This window comes from Phoenix dactylifera, chromosome 13 (assembly GCF_051530095.1).
Source record: "Phoenix dactylifera cultivar Ajwa chromosome 13, Ajwa_hap1_PhDact_Kaust_v1.1, whole genome shotgun sequence".
NCBI classification, from domain to species: domain Eukaryota; kingdom Viridiplantae; phylum Streptophyta; class Magnoliopsida; order Arecales; family Arecaceae; genus Phoenix; species Phoenix dactylifera.
This window is the reverse complement of record NC_143202.1, coordinates 25,834,036-25,853,317: the sequence shown is the minus strand read 5'-3', so window position 1 is coordinate 25,853,317 and position 19,282 is coordinate 25,834,036. Positions and strand designations below refer to the sequence as shown.

General features: G+C 42.4%; 1 protein-coding gene across 1 annotated transcript; it reads right to left on the bottom strand.

The window, feature by feature from the left end:
• Positions 1-10,791: 10,791 nt before the first annotated feature.
• LOC120112251 (1-aminocyclopropane-1-carboxylate oxidase-like) lies at positions 10,792-18,305 on the bottom strand. The gene is made up of 5 exons (XM_089926944.1): positions 18,083-18,305; positions 17,421-17,510; positions 12,902-13,157; positions 12,534-12,769; positions 10,792-11,703 (listed from the first exon to the last, which is right to left on the bottom strand). Exons 3-5 carry the CDS (start codon positions 13,001-13,003, stop codon positions 11,121-11,123), a joined length of 921 nt encoding a protein of 306 aa, XP_089783070.1. The 5' UTR covers positions 13,004-13,157; positions 17,421-17,510; positions 18,083-18,305; the 3' UTR covers positions 10,792-11,120.
• Between the last annotated feature and the right edge of the window lie 977 nt (positions 18,306-19,282).

Genomic DNA, 19,282 nt, shown 5'->3' with positions numbered 1-19,282 from the left:
CGTGATGGTGGCTCGGCTTCCCCCCCCACCCGACGGCAGTCACGGTGGCCCACGCCGCCGCCGTCGTCGTCACCGGTGGCCAACCGACGGGGGAAAGAGGAGGAGAGGACGGGATCACGAGGAAGAAGGCCTCGGATCCGCCATCTCCCATCTCCAACTAAAGCCCTAGAACCCAACTCCGGCCATCGCATACCCCGACCAACCCCACCGCCATGAATCCCAGCCAACCCGGCGGCCGGCGGCCGGCGGCAAGATCCAAAAAGAGAAGCCAAAACAGGGTACCCATGTTTCGGATCCTTCTCTGACGATCTCACCGGCCAAATCTTCACCCATGCCGCCCCAAATCCATGAAATAAAACACAAAGGACCATGCTTACCTCGGTCCGGTGGGGGTGCTCCGGCGGCCTTTCCGGCGACGAAATCGGAGAGAAAACTCGGATTTTCACGCACGGGTCCAAGATCACTTCACCGATTTGTGGGGATCTTCTTGAAGGGAGGAAAAGTTTTTCGGCTTCCTCCACGGCCGGCCGGTTCTCGGCTCCGGCGCTGGATCTCCTCCGGCGATCAACCCTAGCGCCGCCACCCCCCTTCACCCTTCTTCTTCCAAGATCGTGCCCAGGGCACGATCGTAATAAGGGGGATGGGCCCGGTCTTTTCGGGCCGGCCCGTCCACCCTTTCCTTCTTTTTTGGGTTTTTACATTCCCCCTCCTAAAAAAAATTTCGTCCGCGAAATTAACGTACCTGGAATACCAAAGAGCTGAGGGTGTTTGGCTTTTATTTTTTCTTCGAGCTCCCAAGTGGCCTCTCTTTCGGAGTGGTTGCTCCATTGCATCTTTACATAAGGAATGGTCCGACTTCGCAATACTTGATCCTTTCTATCCACAATCCGTACCGGGTACTCTTCATAAGTTAGATCCTTCTGCAGACTTATAGGCTCAAAATCTACCACATGGTTCGGGTCCGGAATATATTTCCTTAGCATTGAAACATGAAATACATTATGCACACTTGATAAAACTAGTGGTAGAGCCAAACGATATGCCACTTCTCCAACTCTGTCCAGGATCTCGAACGGACCAACATATCTAGGGCTCAATTTGCCACGAATCCCGAACCTCATCACACCTTTAGTAGGAGATATTTTCAAGAAAACATAATCACCAATCTGGAACTCTAGTTCTCTTCTCCTATTGTCAGCATAACTCTTTTGTCTACTCTGAGCTATAAGGAGCCGTTCTCTGATCACCTGTATCTTATCCACAGTTTGTTGTACTATCTCTGGACCCAATACTTTTCTTTCTCCCACATCATCCCAACAAATTGGAGATCGGCATTTCCTGCCATACAATGCCTCAAAAGGAGCAATCTGAATGCTGGCCTGATAACTGTTGTTGTAGGCAAACTCAACCAGCGACAAATGACTATCCCATGCACCACCCAAATCCATGACACAAGCCTTTAACATATCCTCCAAGATCTGAATAGTGCGCTCCGACTGTCCTTCAATTTGTGGATGAAAAGCTGTACTGAAGTCCAGTCTTGTACCAAGAGCTTTATGAAGGCTCTTCCAAAACTGTGACACAAATCTAGTATCTATGTCCGACACAATTAAAACCGGAATCCCGTGCAGCCTCACAATTTGCTCTATGTACAAACTTGCCAATTTCTCCAGAGGAAAGCCAACTCTAAACGGCAAGAAATGTGCTGACTTGGTCAGTCGGTCAACAATTACCCAAACTGCATCATTACCCCGAGGGGTCTTAGGCAAGGCAGTCACAAAATCCATGGTGATATGCTCCCACTTCCACTGAGGAATAAGAAGAGACTGTAATGGTCCAGCAGGCCTCTGATGCTCAGCTTTCACTTGCTGACACACTAAGCACTGTACAACATACTGAGCTATATCTCGCTTCATGCCACTCCACCAAAAATTTTTCTTCAAGTCTCGGTACATTTTAGTACCTCCTGGGTGCACTGTATAAGCTGAGTTATGGGCCTCATCAAGAATCTCTTTCTTCATTTCTAGTACTTTTGGCACACATACCATGTTCCCGAATCTTAAAGAGCCATCTTCATGCACTCGGAATTCTGACTGCACACCTGACTCTACTGTTTCTCTGATCTTCTGTAACTCTGGATCCTCTCTATGAGACATCTTGATCTTTTCAATTAGAGTAGGCTGCACTGTGAGGGTAGCCAAATGTAACTTAGGATCATGTAGCCGTATCTCAATCCCTGATCTCTCCAAATCTAATAAAATATGCTTCTGTGTAGTGATTAATGCTGCCAGCCCACTTAAGAATTTTCTGCTCAAAGCATCAGCCACTACATTTGCTTTCCCCGGATGGTAACTGATAGCAGGTCATAATCCTTCAGTAGTTCTAGCCATCTTCTTTGCCTCAAATTCAGCTCCTTCTGTGTGAAGATATACTTCAAACTCTTATGATCTGTGAAAACCTTACAGTGTTCTCCATACAAGTAATGCCTCCATATCTTCAGAGCAAAAACTACCGCTGCCAACTCCAAATCATGTGTAGGATAATTCTGTTCATATGACTTTAACTGTCTAGAGGCATAAGCTATTACCTTCCCATTCTGCATCAGAACACACCCAAGTCCTTTACGAGATGCATTACTGTAGATGGTGAAGCCTTCTGTTCCAGATGGAATAGCTAGCACTGGGGCTGTCACCAGACGCTTTTTCAGCTCTTGAAAACTCTGTTCACAGTCATCTGTCCATTCAAACTTTACTTGCTTCCGAGTCAAGCGACTTAGAGGCATGGCAATACGGGAGAACCCCTCAACAAATCTTCTGTAATATCCGGCCAATCCTAAGAAGCTGCGCACTTCAGTTACATTGATAGGTCTACACCACCCAACTACCGCCTCCACTTTCATTGGATCAACAGAGACACCTTCTTTGGAGATCACAAGCCCAAGAAAAGAAATGCTATCCAACCAGAATTCACACTTTGATAGCTTAGCATACAACTTATTTTCTCTAAGAATTTGTAATACAACCCTTAGATGTTCTTCATGTTCCTGTGGGCTCTTTGAATACACCAAAATATCATCAATGAACACTACTACAAATTGATCCAGATAAGGTTTAAATATATGCGATTCATAAGATCCATAAAGGCAGCCGGTGCATTTGTCAAACCAAAAGGCATGACCAAAAATTCATAATGCCCGTATCTGGTCCTGAAAGCTGTCTTGGGTACATCCTCTGCCTTTATTTTTAATTGGTGGTAACCAGAACGAAGATCATTTTTTGAGAAAACCTGAGCCCCTTGCAGCTGATCAAACAAATCATCAATCCTTGGTAGTGGGTATTTATTCCGTACTGTCACCCTAGTTAGTTTCCGGTAGTCTATACAGAGTCAGAGGCTACCGTCTTTCTTTTTCACAAATAATACAGGAGCGCCCCAAGGAGAAACACTAGGCCTGATAAAACCTTTATCCAGTAACTCCTGTAGTTGTTCCTTTAGCTCTTTCAATTTAGCTGGAGCCATTCGATATGGAGCTTTTGATATTGGACCAATGCTAGAAATTAAGTCGATGGAGAACTCAATCTCCCTATCAGGGGGTAATTCTGGCAATTCATCTGGAAACACATCTAGAAACTCTGTCACCACCGGAATATCCTCTAACTTGGGCTCCTCTTTCTGTGTGTCTAACACAGCAGCTAAGAATCCTTCACAACCTTTTGCAAGAAGCTTCTTAGCCTGTAGAGCTGAGATTAATTTCATTTGATGAGGTGACTTGCTACCCACCAACCCAAACACTGGCTGACCAGGGATCTGAAACTTGATCGTTTTCTCAAAACAATCAACAGTAGTATGGTATGCTGCCAACCAGTCCATTCCAAGAATCAAATCAAAGTCATTCATCTCTAAGACCAACAAGTCTGCATTCATTTCCCTGTCCTCAACGCCCAAAATACAGTTCTTGCAAACTGAATTAACTAATATAACATCTTCACTTGGCGTTGAGACACAAAGATCAAATTCTAATGGCACCAGTGATATTTCAATATTCTTTCTAACAAAATTGGCCGATATGAATGAGTGGGTAGCACCAAAGTCAAATAAAACATTTGCATCATATGACATTAACCTAATCATTCCTGTACATAGTCACAAGGCACCTAATCACAATCTTTATCCATACATGCACAACATATATAACCTAACCAAATTTATGATATGCCAACAAAAGAAAATATTAGGGATGGATTTATTACCTATCACCACTGAATTAGAGGCCTTGGCATCCTGCTCTGTGAGTGCATAGACCCGCCCCTGGGTCCTAGGCCTCTGCTGCCCTCCCTCTTGTTGCTGTCCTTCCTGAGGTGCTCGGTTTATAGGGGCTCTCTGAGAAGACTGAGGTGCCTGTCGCCTCTGCGGTTCTTTTCCACTAGGACATACAACAACCTTATGCCCTTCTTGACCACAAAAAAAATATGTCCCTCCAATCCAAGTGCAACCTCGCTTAAGATGAGGTCCTCCACATCTGTAGCATCTAATGGCACCTCGGGCTTGACCTCTGTCTCTGGTGACAACTTGATTCGGTCTCTGATCCTTTGACTTGAAGGGTCTACTATTTTGGCTCGGAGAATCAGTAGATCGAAACCTTTTCTTCATATTCTTTTCTCTGGCAGCCTGGGCATTGTCAAACCCTTTTTCTATCACCAGGGCTTTGTTAACCACATCTTTATACCTAGACAGTTCAAAAGCAGCGACTTGTTGTTGAATCCGTCCCCTGAGTCCATTTTCAAATTTTCTTGCTCGGTCACTATCCTCTGATATCAAGGTTGGAGCATATCGGGATATCTCTTCAAACTTTGCTGCATACTGAGCAACTGTCATATCACCCTACTTTAGTCGGTCAAACTCCCTATATTTCTGGAATCGGATACCTTGGGAAAAATATTTCTCATGGAAAACCTTTTTAAATTCCTCCCAAATGAAGGGGGCATCACCCGGACCAAGCTTCCCTTTCTCCATTTTCCACCAGTCAGCTGCCTCACCTTGTAACATAAAGGTGGCAAAAAGGACTTTCTCCTCATCAGGGCACCTTAGAGCTTGAAAGACTTTCTCAATCTGTTTCAGCCAGCTCTCAGCCTCCATCGGGTCAGCCGTACCTTTAAATGCTGGGGGTGCATACCTCTGAAAATCCAACAGACTGACTTGGTGCTCCGGCTGAGCTGTAGTACCTTGGAACTGCTGTTGTTGATACATTGCTTGCTGCTGCTGTTGTTGTTGATACATTGCTTGCTGTTGCAGCAACTGTTGCTGCAAGAACTGTTGCTGCACCTCTACCATCCTCATCATGTCTGCTCTGGCAGCAGCTTGCTGTTGCACCATCATTTGCATCAACTGTGAAGCACTTATCGTCTCCTCAAGCTGAATACTTGGTCCTTCGGATGTCCCAATCTCCGGAGCTCCCATCTCTGGAGTACTGCCAGTAGGGTCAATAGTGTGCTCCTGCCGTGGCACATCCCGAGTCGGCGTGGCTGATGTACCTTCCTGCTGTACAGAGGGTGCCCAAGCCGTGGAGCCATCTGCAAATTAAGTCGGCTTTCGGGCACGCCCTCGTACCATATCCACCTACACAATTTTTTCCAGCATCAAGATTATAAGATTGAGGAAATTTTGCATCCTTCATATGCTAATCACACCATTTTAATATCTTACGTGTTTAGTGATTTTCCCCACTCAGGCTTACTCGAGCCTAAACCCTAGAATTCCTAAACCTTAAGCTCTGATACCAAATCTGTCAAGCCCCAAACCCATCACCCAGGTCCGGCACGTAACCGGCCTCATGAGCCCTAGAGCAGTGCCCTAAAGATCATGCAAGGCATAAGATAAACAACAATTCAATAAATCCACAACTAATTAATTAATTCAAATTGACAAATCCGACATGTCCAAATAAACAATCGGTTCAATTACAAGATTTTCAAATGTTCATCAATAAAAGATAAGCTGCTTCTATCTATCTAGCAGTTTGACTCCATATCGATCTCACTTCTTGTCCCACCCGACAGATCCTACGAATCCAGTGCCTCTGAAAAAAATGTAAGTATAGTATGAGCTTTTCCAGCCCAGTAAGAATCCCAACAGCCACACACAATAATAATAATAAAATAATCAAAGCATCAAAATAAATGTCATTTCATCATTTCAAAGGCTCAACAAACAACAAATATATATAACCATTTCATATTCATAAATCCTTTTTCACATTATGTGATCAATTCCCGTATTACTTTGATTCCCAAGTTTTCTGATTTTTCACTTCTGGCTTTGGACTAACCAAGTTCATGACCCAGTCCAAGACTGCACAAATCCCACGCATAAGCTCGTGGCAGCTATCTCACGCGTAAGCCCGTGGAGGCTATCCTACGTATAAGCTCGTAGAGGCTATCCCACGCGTAAGCCCGTGGAGGCTATCCTACGCATAAGCTCGTAGAGGCTAGCTATCCCACGCATAAGCTCGTGGCAGCTATCCTACGCATAAGCTCGTAGAGGCTATCTCATGACAAGGTTAGTCCAACCCATTTTACATGTCTAGTTTACATGTTTTAACCACATTTCACACTCATCACATATTTTCACATATTCTCAAAAATATGATAATTCTTCCCAATTTAATTATTCCAATACTTCATAATAAACAAAATGCACACCTCATATGTGTCATACAAGCTTATAAAATTAATATCAACATATTGATAAAATATATCCAACGATAAATCCAATATATGCATAAATAAAAGTGCTCAGATGTAGGGATTCTTACAGGAATTGCAGACTGACTCAAACACAGATCCAAATCACAACCTACGCGCTGGGGTGCTGAGTCCCCTGATCAAAATCTCCTCGCACCCCTGACTCTTCCCCTACAACATCAATTATAAATCACGAACTAAATTATTTAATATTAAAATATTCTGAACCATAACTTACATATACTTTGGGGTCCATTACCAGGTCCCCAATCATCTCAACCCCTCCAGATTTAGGGGCAGTCGGGGAGGCCCGACTCCCCACCTTGTACCACTGGCCTGTGCTGTTGCCAACCATGGCCGCCGCCATGCCGGCGATTGTGGTCTCGGTGAAAAGAACAAAAGGAGGGTGAATGAGAGAGAAGGGAAGAAGACCCTTCTCTCTTCACGGATGGGAGTACATCTCCCCTTCCCCATTTCTAGGCCCAAAGGCAGAAGTCGCCACCTGCCCAACCCTCAGCCACCATTGGTCGGACCATCGCCGGCCGCTGCTGTTGCTGTCACCGGCGATGGTGGCCGACCAAGAGAGGGAGAGAAGAAAAAGTTCTCCTTCTTCTTCTTCTTTCCCCAAAACCGACACTGTCCCCTCCCCCTTCCTCCATTTCTTCCACGGAAAGGCCACCGTGATGGTGGCTCGGCTTCCCCCCCACCCGACGGCAGCCACGGTGGCCCACGCTGCCGCCGTCGTCGTCACCGGTGGCCAACCGACGGGGGAAAGAGGAGGAGAGGACGGGATCACGAGGAAAAAGGCCCCGGATCCACCATCTCCCATCTTCAACCAAAGCCCTAGAACCCAACTCCGGCCATCGCATACCCCGACCAACCCCACCGCCATGAATCCCAGCCAACCCGGCGGCCGGCGGCAAGATCCAAAAAGAGAAGCCAAAATAGGGTACCCCTGTTTCGGATCCTTCTCTGACGATCTCACCGGCCAAATCTTCACCCATGCCGCCCCAAATCCAGGAAATAAAACACAAAGGATCATGCTTACCTCGGTCCGGTGGGGGTGCTCCGGCGGCCTTTCCGGCGACGAAATCGGAGAGAAAACTCGGATTTTCACGCACAGGTCCAAGATCTCTTCACCGATTTGTGGGGATCTTCTTGAAGGGAGGAAAAGCTTTCCGGCTTCCTCTACGGCCGGCCGGTTCTCGGCTCCGGCGCTGGATCTCCTCCGGCGATCGACCCTAGCGCCGCCACCCCCCTTCACTCTTCTTCCACGATCGTGCGTAGGGCACGATCGTAATAAGGGGGATGGGCCCGGTCTTTTCGGGCCGGCCCGTCCGCCCTTTCCTTTTTTTTTTTTTTGGCTTTTTACAAAGTGTAAGTTTTTGGACGCTATCATATCCAAAATGCTAGTATGGTAAAACTAGAAAATTATCTTATGTTAATCATGATTTGTTATTAAATTATCGCCTCATACATACTTACATATATATATATATATATATATATATATATATATATATATATATATATATATATATATATATATATATATATATATATATATATATAAATATAATATGGATAATTGTAGTTGATGAAGAATAATTGCCATGCATTAGGTAGGCTAAAGACTTTTATTTGATTATTTCAAATAATCAATAGATACGAAGCAACCAGCCATGAGTCTCCGACTGGTAGATCGATGGGCGGACACGATAGATTATTGGTGGCTCCCCATCGTTCATTATCCATTTTTTTTCTTTTAATATAACCAAAACAAAAATCATACTCGAAGGATATCCCTCAACATTGTTTGTAAAATCTCTATTATGCAAGAATAAACATACAAATATGGTATATAAAACTTATCCATGTGATGTTAATATCACAAACGACTATCATCCAAGTACTAAACACGCAATAAGGTTAAAAGAATGCTCTGATACCACAACATGAAAACTATCTTAAGTAAAATAATTTTATGCAGCGACAATATTGGTGATGCATATCTCCAGCCATAATTGTTCAAGTATTAAATTAAAACATATCCACAATAAAATTTTAAGAAGGAGCTTTCTAACCTATGCTTCTCTAAAAGCCAAAAAAATTGATAGAATATCATAGGCTCAAAAATAGACTAGGCAAGAAATTCTTATCAGACGATTAAAACCTCGCCAGTTTTTTTATTAAAAAAACTATCTATAAGCATAACTAGAGATAGTAGGTAATTATCGATCACTCAAAGTTATCTGATACATGTGGGCTATATAGAGACGTGCTCAGCATCCCTTCCACTGATTCTATTGCTATTTTCTTGCATAAGTTTATAGTGTTAATGATTTAGTTGCAAAACTAAAGTTTTGCATTATAATGGCGTGTACTTTGTTGTCTGGATAGTTTCAACATGAGAAAAATACGGTTGTGCAGCTCTTTTTTCTCTATCATATGACTAATTTAAGGATTTCTTGGACAGCGACAAATAGCCATTTCAACCAAGATAAAATGTCCAGAATTACTATAAAATACTATGTTAAAACTGGTGTGAGAAGTTTTGGTCCTCCCAAGCTCAAAATATTGTACAAGTCCTAGAATTTGATGGCCCACGAGAAAGATTTGTGTGGTCACTTCCTGTTTCTCCCCACGCACATCCCCATTTTGAACAATGCCATCTTTTGGACGGGGTGAATTTTGGAAGCAATTGACATGAGAAAAAAGTGGATGGCTGACATCCTCGACATGTCCACGTGGTCCGTCTGTGAGGTAGGATCGTCGTCCCTACGTCCTGTTTAACTAGGAGTGTAAATAAATCAGATTGAGTAGAGTCCAGAGTGACTCCGATCTAATCCAATCCGATTTTTTGTTCGAGTTTTAATTTTGGACCTAGATTCGACCCGGTTGAAGATCGTATTAGGTCGGGTCGAATCCGAGTCGGATCTGAGTCGGATTCGGATTCGAATCGGATCCATTTTTTGTACTTTTTTTTTTGCTAATACGGGTGGATCATACCTGACGGGTACGGATACACCCAATAAAGTCAAAAAATAGGATACATCGGAGTACCAAAGGCAGCTCCTCATCTACAGTCCACAAAGTGCCTCCGGAAGGACTAGCTACATACGCAGCAACCCAATCCGCCGCACCATTGGCTTCACGGTAAATATGCTTGGCCTGAAAGGCCCCTCCATCCCTCACCATAGCCCAAATATCCCGGAGTAAAGGATGGTCGCTACCGTCACCCCTAGGTCCCCCCTGGATCCAACTGATAACGGTAGCAGAATCACCCTCCAGGATGATAGATCTGGCCTGTAACACACACCGGGCATGACAAAAGCCCGCCTAGGCAGCTCTCAGCTCCGCATTCGGTACCGAGGTGTCAAATAGCTGACTACTCCCAGCAGCCACAACCCTAGCAGACGGGTCCCGAATAACGAAACCCGCGCCTCCCCTAGTGCCACCATCCAAGACTGACCCATCAAAGTTGACCTTGAGGAAACTCGGAGGTGGGGGCTTCCAGGTGAAAAACACCGTGCGGAAAGCTGCCGAAGCAGAGTGGGAGCTCCAGATGTCCCGAGCTGTTAAGGTCCCTCCAACGGGGGTGATGTGACACAGCTCTGCTGCCTGACAGCGAGCACTCTCGACCACAAATCTTGGCGACATATGTCGTTCGCCGAATGTACGAGCGTTCCTGGCCAACCAGATCTGGTAGGCGGTACAGCTCGCTCGAACCAACACCTGACTAAGCGTCGGGGACTCCGAGCCTGGATGTATGGACTGTAAGAACTGGTCCCTACAGCTCCAAACCAACTGTGGGACTCCTGCCAGGCGCCAAGTATCCCTCGCCCATGTGCACCGAAACAGGACATGGTCTACCATCTCGACCGCACCACACAGCCCACACTCCAATGGGATCCTCACTCCTCGTCCACCAAGTACAGCTCTCGCAGGGAGCCGGTCCCAAACCATCTTCCAGAGGAACAACGCGACCCTCGGGAGGAGGCCCAATCGCCAAATCCAGGCGCATTCCAAATATTCCAAACCAATCGAGTCCAAATTCAAGCATCCATATATATTGAGAGATGAACAATCAAAGACGAGACAAATATATTCTAGTAGACAACAGAATTAAGGAACTCACTCGACACCACAAACTTTCAGTTTTGTATTCAATAGACACTACAAGCACTGACTCAACGGCACACTCAATATACCATATGTGCTATTGCCTGATGCAGGCAAGCATCTCTAGCAAACAACACACCCAAACTACACGACGCAACTTCCACCCTTGCATAGGCTGAACAAACTACTCATATGACTTTATCCCTTATCAGAAAAGCTAGGAGGTCACACTCTTATTCACTTCTATCTTCGTCTCTTCCTTCACATAGCTGCTACTGCTTCAAACCTTGGCTCCTTGGGAAGGAACTTCTGCTTGACATACACATCCATGTAATCCCCAAAAACAAACTTAGGATACAAAGCATCAGCCTCTTCTTTGGTGGCTGCTGGAGCTATGGAGGCCTTGAGGGAAGGATTATAGAAGGAGGCAATGGAGCGGCGGTTACCATTGCTGGTGGCGAGCACGCGGTGCCACACGCTCTTGTATCGCCCATTGCTGAGCACCTCTATCTGATCTCCGGTGTTGATCACAATGGCATTGGCAATAGGCTGAACGTCAATCCACTCGCCATCTTTAAGGATCTGGAGGCCGCCAACTTGATCGTCTTGGAAGAGGAGGATGACACCACCGGCGTCGGTGTGAGCACGGAGGCCATTCACAAGGTCCAAGCGTGGGCATGGTGGGTAGTGGCTCACCTTGGTCCCAAAGAAGGGCTCATGCACGCCATTGCCAGAGAACAAACTCTTTATGTAGCCCTTCTCCAAGCTCAAGTTCTCATCCATTACTTCCATCACCTTTTCAGCTAGCTTTTTGAGCTCTCTCCTGTATTCCTTCATGGTTTCCCTGAAAGTGTGAACAGAAAAAAAAGAACATCATCCCCATGTAGGAGTTGTTAAAGAGAAAGACTATGTTTTTTGAGCAAGTTTAGCTAGCATATTATGTAGACACTCTGCATTTGTAGGACAATTTTATCATTTAGCAAAACTGCATAGTTTTACTTGTTTTTTTTTTTTTTGTTTTCCTGACGTGAAATTCTAGAACCACTATATATGCATGCAGTAATAAGCAGAATCTAAAGGGGAAGATAATAAGCATTCATATTTTCTGTATGATAAAACCATATGACAAGTTTCTATGATTCTTTTTTCTCCCGAATAGCTCGCAGTAATATATGGCCCTTACAGTTGAGTTATTATACTTATATTTATAGTCATACGTAGATTATGTACCATCTACCTCCATTACTTTCTTTTCATATTTCTGTATTTTAATCCCTATGATTTTATGTTTAGAAATTCCTGAACAAAAATCCAAGAAGAAATATTCACGATCTCTTCATAAGAATTATCATTTATCATTGAAACTGAGAGTAATATTAGGTGGTCGATATTATAAATAAACTATCATCGTACTAGTGGATTAAATAGGTTGGTAAAATCTGAAAGTCAAATTTTGTAGTAAAACGTAGTCAAGTCTTGCTATAATGGGGTTAGCAGAATCTTTAGTACCTGATTCACCAAATCAACACAAAATCCAGTTTCCTTTGGAGTAATAACAAAAAGAGAGAAAAATGCATGGTATACGCTCATGAAGGTGGCAATATAATAGTTATATATCTCTTCTTATATGATTCACGCATAACCTCTAATCAAGGTAGAGAATGGAAGGCTTACTTGAACTCAGGGGGGTTGGATGGCCATTCATTTTGATCCTGGAGGAAAAACACATCCTCCCAATCCACATCATCCAACCGCTTGATTGCACCCTCCTCAACTTCCTGGTCCTCCAATTTGTTCAACAATTGGACAGGGCTGGATTTCTTGAAGCCTTCTTCTCTCAGCTTGTAGCATTCAGAGCTCACCTTCTTAACTCGTTCGAGAAGCTCCACTGGAATCCCATGGTTCACCAGCTAAAAGCGATAACAAGATCGAATGGATGGAAGTTGGCATTTAGCTCATTAATTAGACAATACAAGAGAAAGAAAAAAGAAATAATAAGAAAGTATCCATAGCCTGTGGACTCGTAAGTACTGTCAGCTAACCTGAAAGAATCCCCATTCTTCGCATCCATTGGCGATCTGAGCCATAGTTTGGGCCCTTTCCTTGCCATCCAGCTTTGAGAAGTCGATGACTGGAATCGCCATACCTAACAGCAAATGTAGTTCTAGAGAGAGCTTAGCTTTAGGACAAGCTCTGAAAGTGTTTCTGCTGCAGCGGTTGACTGGAACTGGAGGCAAGGGTGTCCTTTTTATAGTCCAACAGATTAGATGTCAACATCTTGTTTGATCTCAGGTATATCTGAATCAATAAGAACAGTTATCTGCTAAGATATAAAAATCGAAGGTGAGTGCAGCCATGGCTGGCCACAGCTCAAGTTTTTCCATCAGGGGAAATCTTTATCAATGTATTTAGTCTAGGAAACAGATACAAGTGAAGCTCTCTGACCTAGTAATTAAGATGATTATTAATCAAATTGGTCAGGTGATCCAGGTTACTGGATTTAAGGACCCAGTGGAAGGGTGATGGCTAAGGGTGCAAATGGGAGGATAGGACCAGTTGGGTCTTAACACGATATGAAGTGACGCAAATCTTTTCTTGAGAGAGTTGTTGATTATGAAATGTTGTAAATCAAATTGGTTTCAGTTTCATTGTTAAAAAAAAAAATTATCTATTAAAAAAAAGATGATGGGATATTGTATATATGTACTTAGTTTCACAACCATAGGTGAAGACTCCATGTTGAGTCGGCAAACAGGGAATACATTGAATGAACTTCGATACTTGGAGCATATCATATCATCCATCACGCTATTCTCTGAGATCAAATAATCTTCTCTGTGATCATTCGCGTCATACATATTCTTGTATCTTAGGCAAAATTGTGAAGCAATGTCTAAGGGCATGAATCTTGAAGGCTCGGCATACGGTATTGCCAACAAATTCCAACTTTTCTTACTCATTTCCTATTATCTTTGTTGTGAATTGTTGTATTTTGAGGTGTCATCACATATTTTGGCATTTTAAAAATCAGGAGAATGACAGCATGATGGTATGACTCTTATAATAATGCGTAAATAAAATTTAAGATGATGATGAAAGATTACTTAGTCAATCATTAGGAAATCTCTAGATTCAGCCCACGGTATTGGGCATCTCTCCGACAAGTCAAAACTGCAAGCAAGGGATCAAAAAGTGGTTTTCCCTTGTGACAAACTATCTCAAGCAAAATAATTTCATGCAGCAATAATATTGGTAATGCGTACCTCCAGCCATAATTATTTAAATATTTGATTAGAGTCTATCTATAAGAAAACTTTAAGAAGGAGTCTTCGAACCTATTCCTCCGTAAAAACCATATAACAGATGGAATATCGCAGGCTCAAAAATAAGATAGGCTAGGAACCCTTATCAAATAACCAAAACCTCATTAGTTTTCTTCAATCAAGAAAACTACTTTAGGCATAACTAAAGATAGTGAGTAGTTACCTACCACCTAAAGTTATCCAACAACTAAACCATGTATATAGACTATATAGAGATGTGTCCAACATTCTCTCACTTGGCCCACATGATGTAGTTAGACAATCCTCATAAGTGATAGTTAACACAATAGTATTGCCACAATTACTTTATTGTCACTCAACTAATCAACTAGTATGTAACTATTGCCCAAATAGAAATTCTCTATACACGAATCATGATGGTCTTACTCTCTAGGCGAGCATTTTCTTCCATGAATTACAATGTATGATACTTTCTAATTGAGTACCTCATAATACTTTATGAATGATCTCTTATAAATCATTTAAGGTCCAACTTTATTGATCTAAATGGATCATGATCTCGTATTTAACAAATTACTTAATGTGTACAATAGACATCATGTCATTAGTTAACCAAATATGTTTATAATTATACATAACAGTCAGAGAATTATAAGCAATAAATTAAAATGAGCCAAAAGGTCTTATATGAAATACATGATCACTTAACAACTTTGCCGACAAATCTTTAGTCATAGGATCAGCAACCATGAACTCAGTATTTATGTGTTTAATAGCCACTTCTTGCTTTTCAACATTTTCTCTAACAACCAAATACTTTGTGTCGATATGCTTACTTTAGCTTCCATTTTCATTATTTTTAGAGAAGAAAACTACAGCCTAATTATCGCAGAAAATTCTCAATGGCCTAGTAATAGAATCGACAACCTTTAGTCCAGATATAAAATTCTTCAACCATAGTGCATGTGATATAGCTTCATAGCATGCGATAAATTCTGTCTTCACAGTGGATGATGCAATAATAGTTTGATTTGTGCTTCTCTAAGATATAACACCTTCAGCAAGAAGAAAGATGTATTATGAAGTAGACTTTTTTGTATCTATGTATCCAGCAAAATCCGAATTTGACTATTCAATCACTTCCAGATGTGTGCAAACTTGAAGTCCTTAGTTCCTTGTAAGTACCTTATTGTCACGACCCCCGCCCCGTTCCCGGCGGGCCGCCGCGACGGTCCTAGGGTGCGGGTAGGCATAAGGCCACCAGCCACCGCGTAGAACCCTACTACCTATCAATCATCAATAAATCTTGAAAAATTTGGCATGATGCATGCACAAAATGATCACTTTTCCTATAGTGACCTGTCAGGATTATCTCAATACATACAACACACTACCTGTCAGAGCAGCAATCACATAATCTGTCACATATAAACCTGGACAATATATAGCAATACATTATCACAGGCACACAACTGATCTGCACACATATATATACCTGCTTCCCAATCCATCCATGGTCAAACCCATATCCACAACAGGATCTATGACTGTAACTATGCACTATATATAATAGAAGGTTTATAATACACCAAAAGGGGATAAACCTCTATCTACATTATACTATACTATACTATGGAGCGGCACAGCTAGCAGGCAACCACTAATCCTGCTCCTCTCTATACAATACCTTTCCTGCAATCAAAAACATCAAACTGGGGAGTGAGTATATAAATACTCAGTGAGTGGAGTAGAGAGTACTATGCACATGAGACAAGATATAATCATGGCTCGAGGTAAAATCTCAAGATCAATAACAAGATGAACATGAACTCAACATAAAGAATATGGAGTAAATCATCAATATCACCACAATCAATATCAACTCATCTGAAGCATATATGGAATAATCAAGTCAACATATATGCTACTCATGAATATGTTCAACAGGTCATAGTACTGAATCATATAAATCAGGTGTCAATAGGCTGAATCATCAACAAGACAGCTATCGGGAGGTGGGTTTTACGCTCCAGGCGAACCAGCAACAACTCCCTACTGCCATATGCATACATCGAATATGACACCACACCAATATGTAAATCATCACTAGACAGCTGTCGGAAGGTGGGTTTTACGCCCCAGGCGAACCAGCAACAACTCCCTACTGTCACATGCATATGCAGGATAAGACACCATACCGATAACATAAATGCTAGACAGCTATCGGGAGGTGGGTTTTACGCCCCAGGCGAACCAGCAACAACTCCCTACTGTCACATGCATATGCAGGATAAGACACCACACTGATCATATAAATGCTGGCCAGTATCCAGAACAGAAATCCATCTCACATCTACATACTAAACGGCACCTCGCGGGAATTCTACATCCGCGGAAAGCCATACTGCACCTCGCGGGGTCTTACTATGCCCGGCGGCAAGCAGAATATAAGTCGTAGGACCGGCCGATCCTACGCCTAGGGCCGTGTCCCCCCTAGGAAGGGACTGGGCTCCGCCCACCCAGAAGGCTACTATGTGCACAAAGGCCGATGTTCAACCCCATCGACTATAGGTGTCCTGCAGATACTGCCAAGCCATGCATAAATGCCATAATGCACCCTCCCAATACTCTACTAAAAAGGAGCATAGTCAAGACTACCACTCACTCGGCCACGACCCAATTATAACTAACATCAGGGTTGGGAGTGAGGAATCACGGGAGTACAATGCAACTCAATATACCATGAGAAGGGCTCTACAAGTCTTTGAAATAGAGAAAATGAAATCAATTTACAAAAGAAGTTATTTCACAATTCGGAATCAATTTGATTACTCATCAACCCCTCGTAATTCCTCTCAATGTTCCCTCAAATGCATGTACAGAATAATCAAGGATAGAGAATCAAGATTATAGAGGAATCTACTACAACAATTAATCAATAAGCTCAGGTGGAATCAAGTCACACTTGGCAACATTCATGAAAATGAATTAAGGATGCTCATAGTGCAAAGTACATGACTCCCACTCACAAGTCTTTGAAATAGATGAAATGAAATCACTTTACAAAAGATGTCATTTCCCAATTCAGATCCATCGTAATTCCTCTCAATGTTCCCTCGAATGCATGTACAGAATAATCAAGTATGGAGAACAAAATATAGAGGAATCTACAACAACAATTAATCAATAGGCTCAGGTGGAATCAAGTCACACTTGGCAACATTCATGAAAATGAATAAGGAATGCTCATGGTGCAAAGTACATGACTCCCACTCACCTGCCAATCCGGCACGGCCTCGATACGCCTCTAGAATTTTACAGTAGGCAGCAGGGACTTCTTCCTCTTGTTCCCTAGCTTCTTGCCCAACTATGACATGCATTTACAATACATTTAGTTTTGTATCAAGGGCTATAATCTACGTGCCAATTATAATATAGGAAACTTTAATTGATTCAACTCTCCCGTTCCCTAAATCTTTTCTTTTCTTTCTCTTTTTCTTTTTCTATTAATTAACTCATCATTTATGTGTATTAGGGACTCCCTTGCACGAGTACAAGGTCCCTTTTAGCTTGATCTAGGCTTAATACCCTATTATAGCATGAAATCCCCTATTTTCCACCCGGATGAACAGTAACTCGGACCGACAGCCGGTTACTTCATCCCGGGTTTGATCCACTTTCCAGACTCCAAATTTGATGAAATTTTTACCTAACATTCTACACTCATAGGGGATTCCAAAAAGGTAACATGCATCACTATCGGAGGCCGTTTGACCCCCTAAATAATTTGCCAAAGTTGGGACTTTGACACGATTTTTCCGTAGTGCCGGAAAAATTTGTCGAAATCCGATTCTTCCCCTTTTAACACCTTTTACAACTATCATCTACCCTTTCTATAGCATAAATTCTTTAGAATACTAGGTAGGGATGGGTATTTACCTTTTTCTTCTTGTGAAACTTGGGTCCTTGCATAGAAGGGAAGGAGATCTACACTTTTTCCTTCAGCAGGCAGCGCAACCGGAGCTTCCTTGCACCTCGAATCCCCTCCCTCTTTCTTCTTCTTCTTCTTCTTTTTCTTCTTCTTCTCTTTTTCCCTCTCTCTGTTTCCACGCCTGAGACCTCCTCTCCCTCTCTGTCTCAATTTCCTCTTCTCAGCCAACCCACCGCCAGACAACCCCCATTTAAGTCAAATCAAACTCTAAAAATTCCCATTTTGCCCTTGCCACTTCAACGGATCTACAGTTATGCCATTAACTTTTGATTCCTTCCAATTTTACCCCTTATATCAATTTTAAAGGACTATTCTATCCCTTTTTAAAAAAAAAAAATTTTTTGGGGTTATTACATCCTCCCCCCCTTATATAAAATTCGTCCTCGAATTTAAAAGGGTAAATTATCTGATTACTCAAAGAGGTGAGGGTATTTGCTCTTCTGCCTACTGAACACTGTCCTCAACCTTTCCTGTATCACTAACACCTTTTCTGATCAGTGCATCTACCACAACATTAGCTTTTCTCGGATGTGAGTAGAGCAGCAATACTACCAGAAGTTTTTCAACTCGGTGTATCTATTTCCAGAGAGTAGTGTATAGACAAGGCATGATTTTTATTAATTCCAATCATCTTTCCTGTCTCATATTGAGTAGCTTCTAGGTAAGAAGGTATTTTAAACTCTTATGATCAGTATACACCTTACAAGATTCATTAATACATGGCCGAAGATATTTGTTCTGTATTGTTACCTTGTCCAATCCTTGATAACCAATACATAACCTCAAACTTCCATCTTCCTTCTTTACAAACAATACTAGAGTTCCCTAAGATGACACACTAAGTCGGATGAAGCCTTTATCAAGCGATTCTTGCAACTTTTTCTTTAATTCTTTTATTTCAGTTGGAGCCATTCTATAGGGGGTTTTTGAAGATTGGTATGGTAGTGGGAATCAAATCAATTGCAAATTCAATCTCTCTCTCTGGTGGCAAACCAGGAAGATCTTCTGAAAAAAAAAAACATCAGGGTGTTCATTCATTACTGGAATATCCTCTAATTTGGTCTCCTTTCAGGTATCCATTACACAGACTAAATAAGTCTTATACTCCTTTTCTAATGCCTTCCTAGCTTTCAGGGCAGAAATTAATG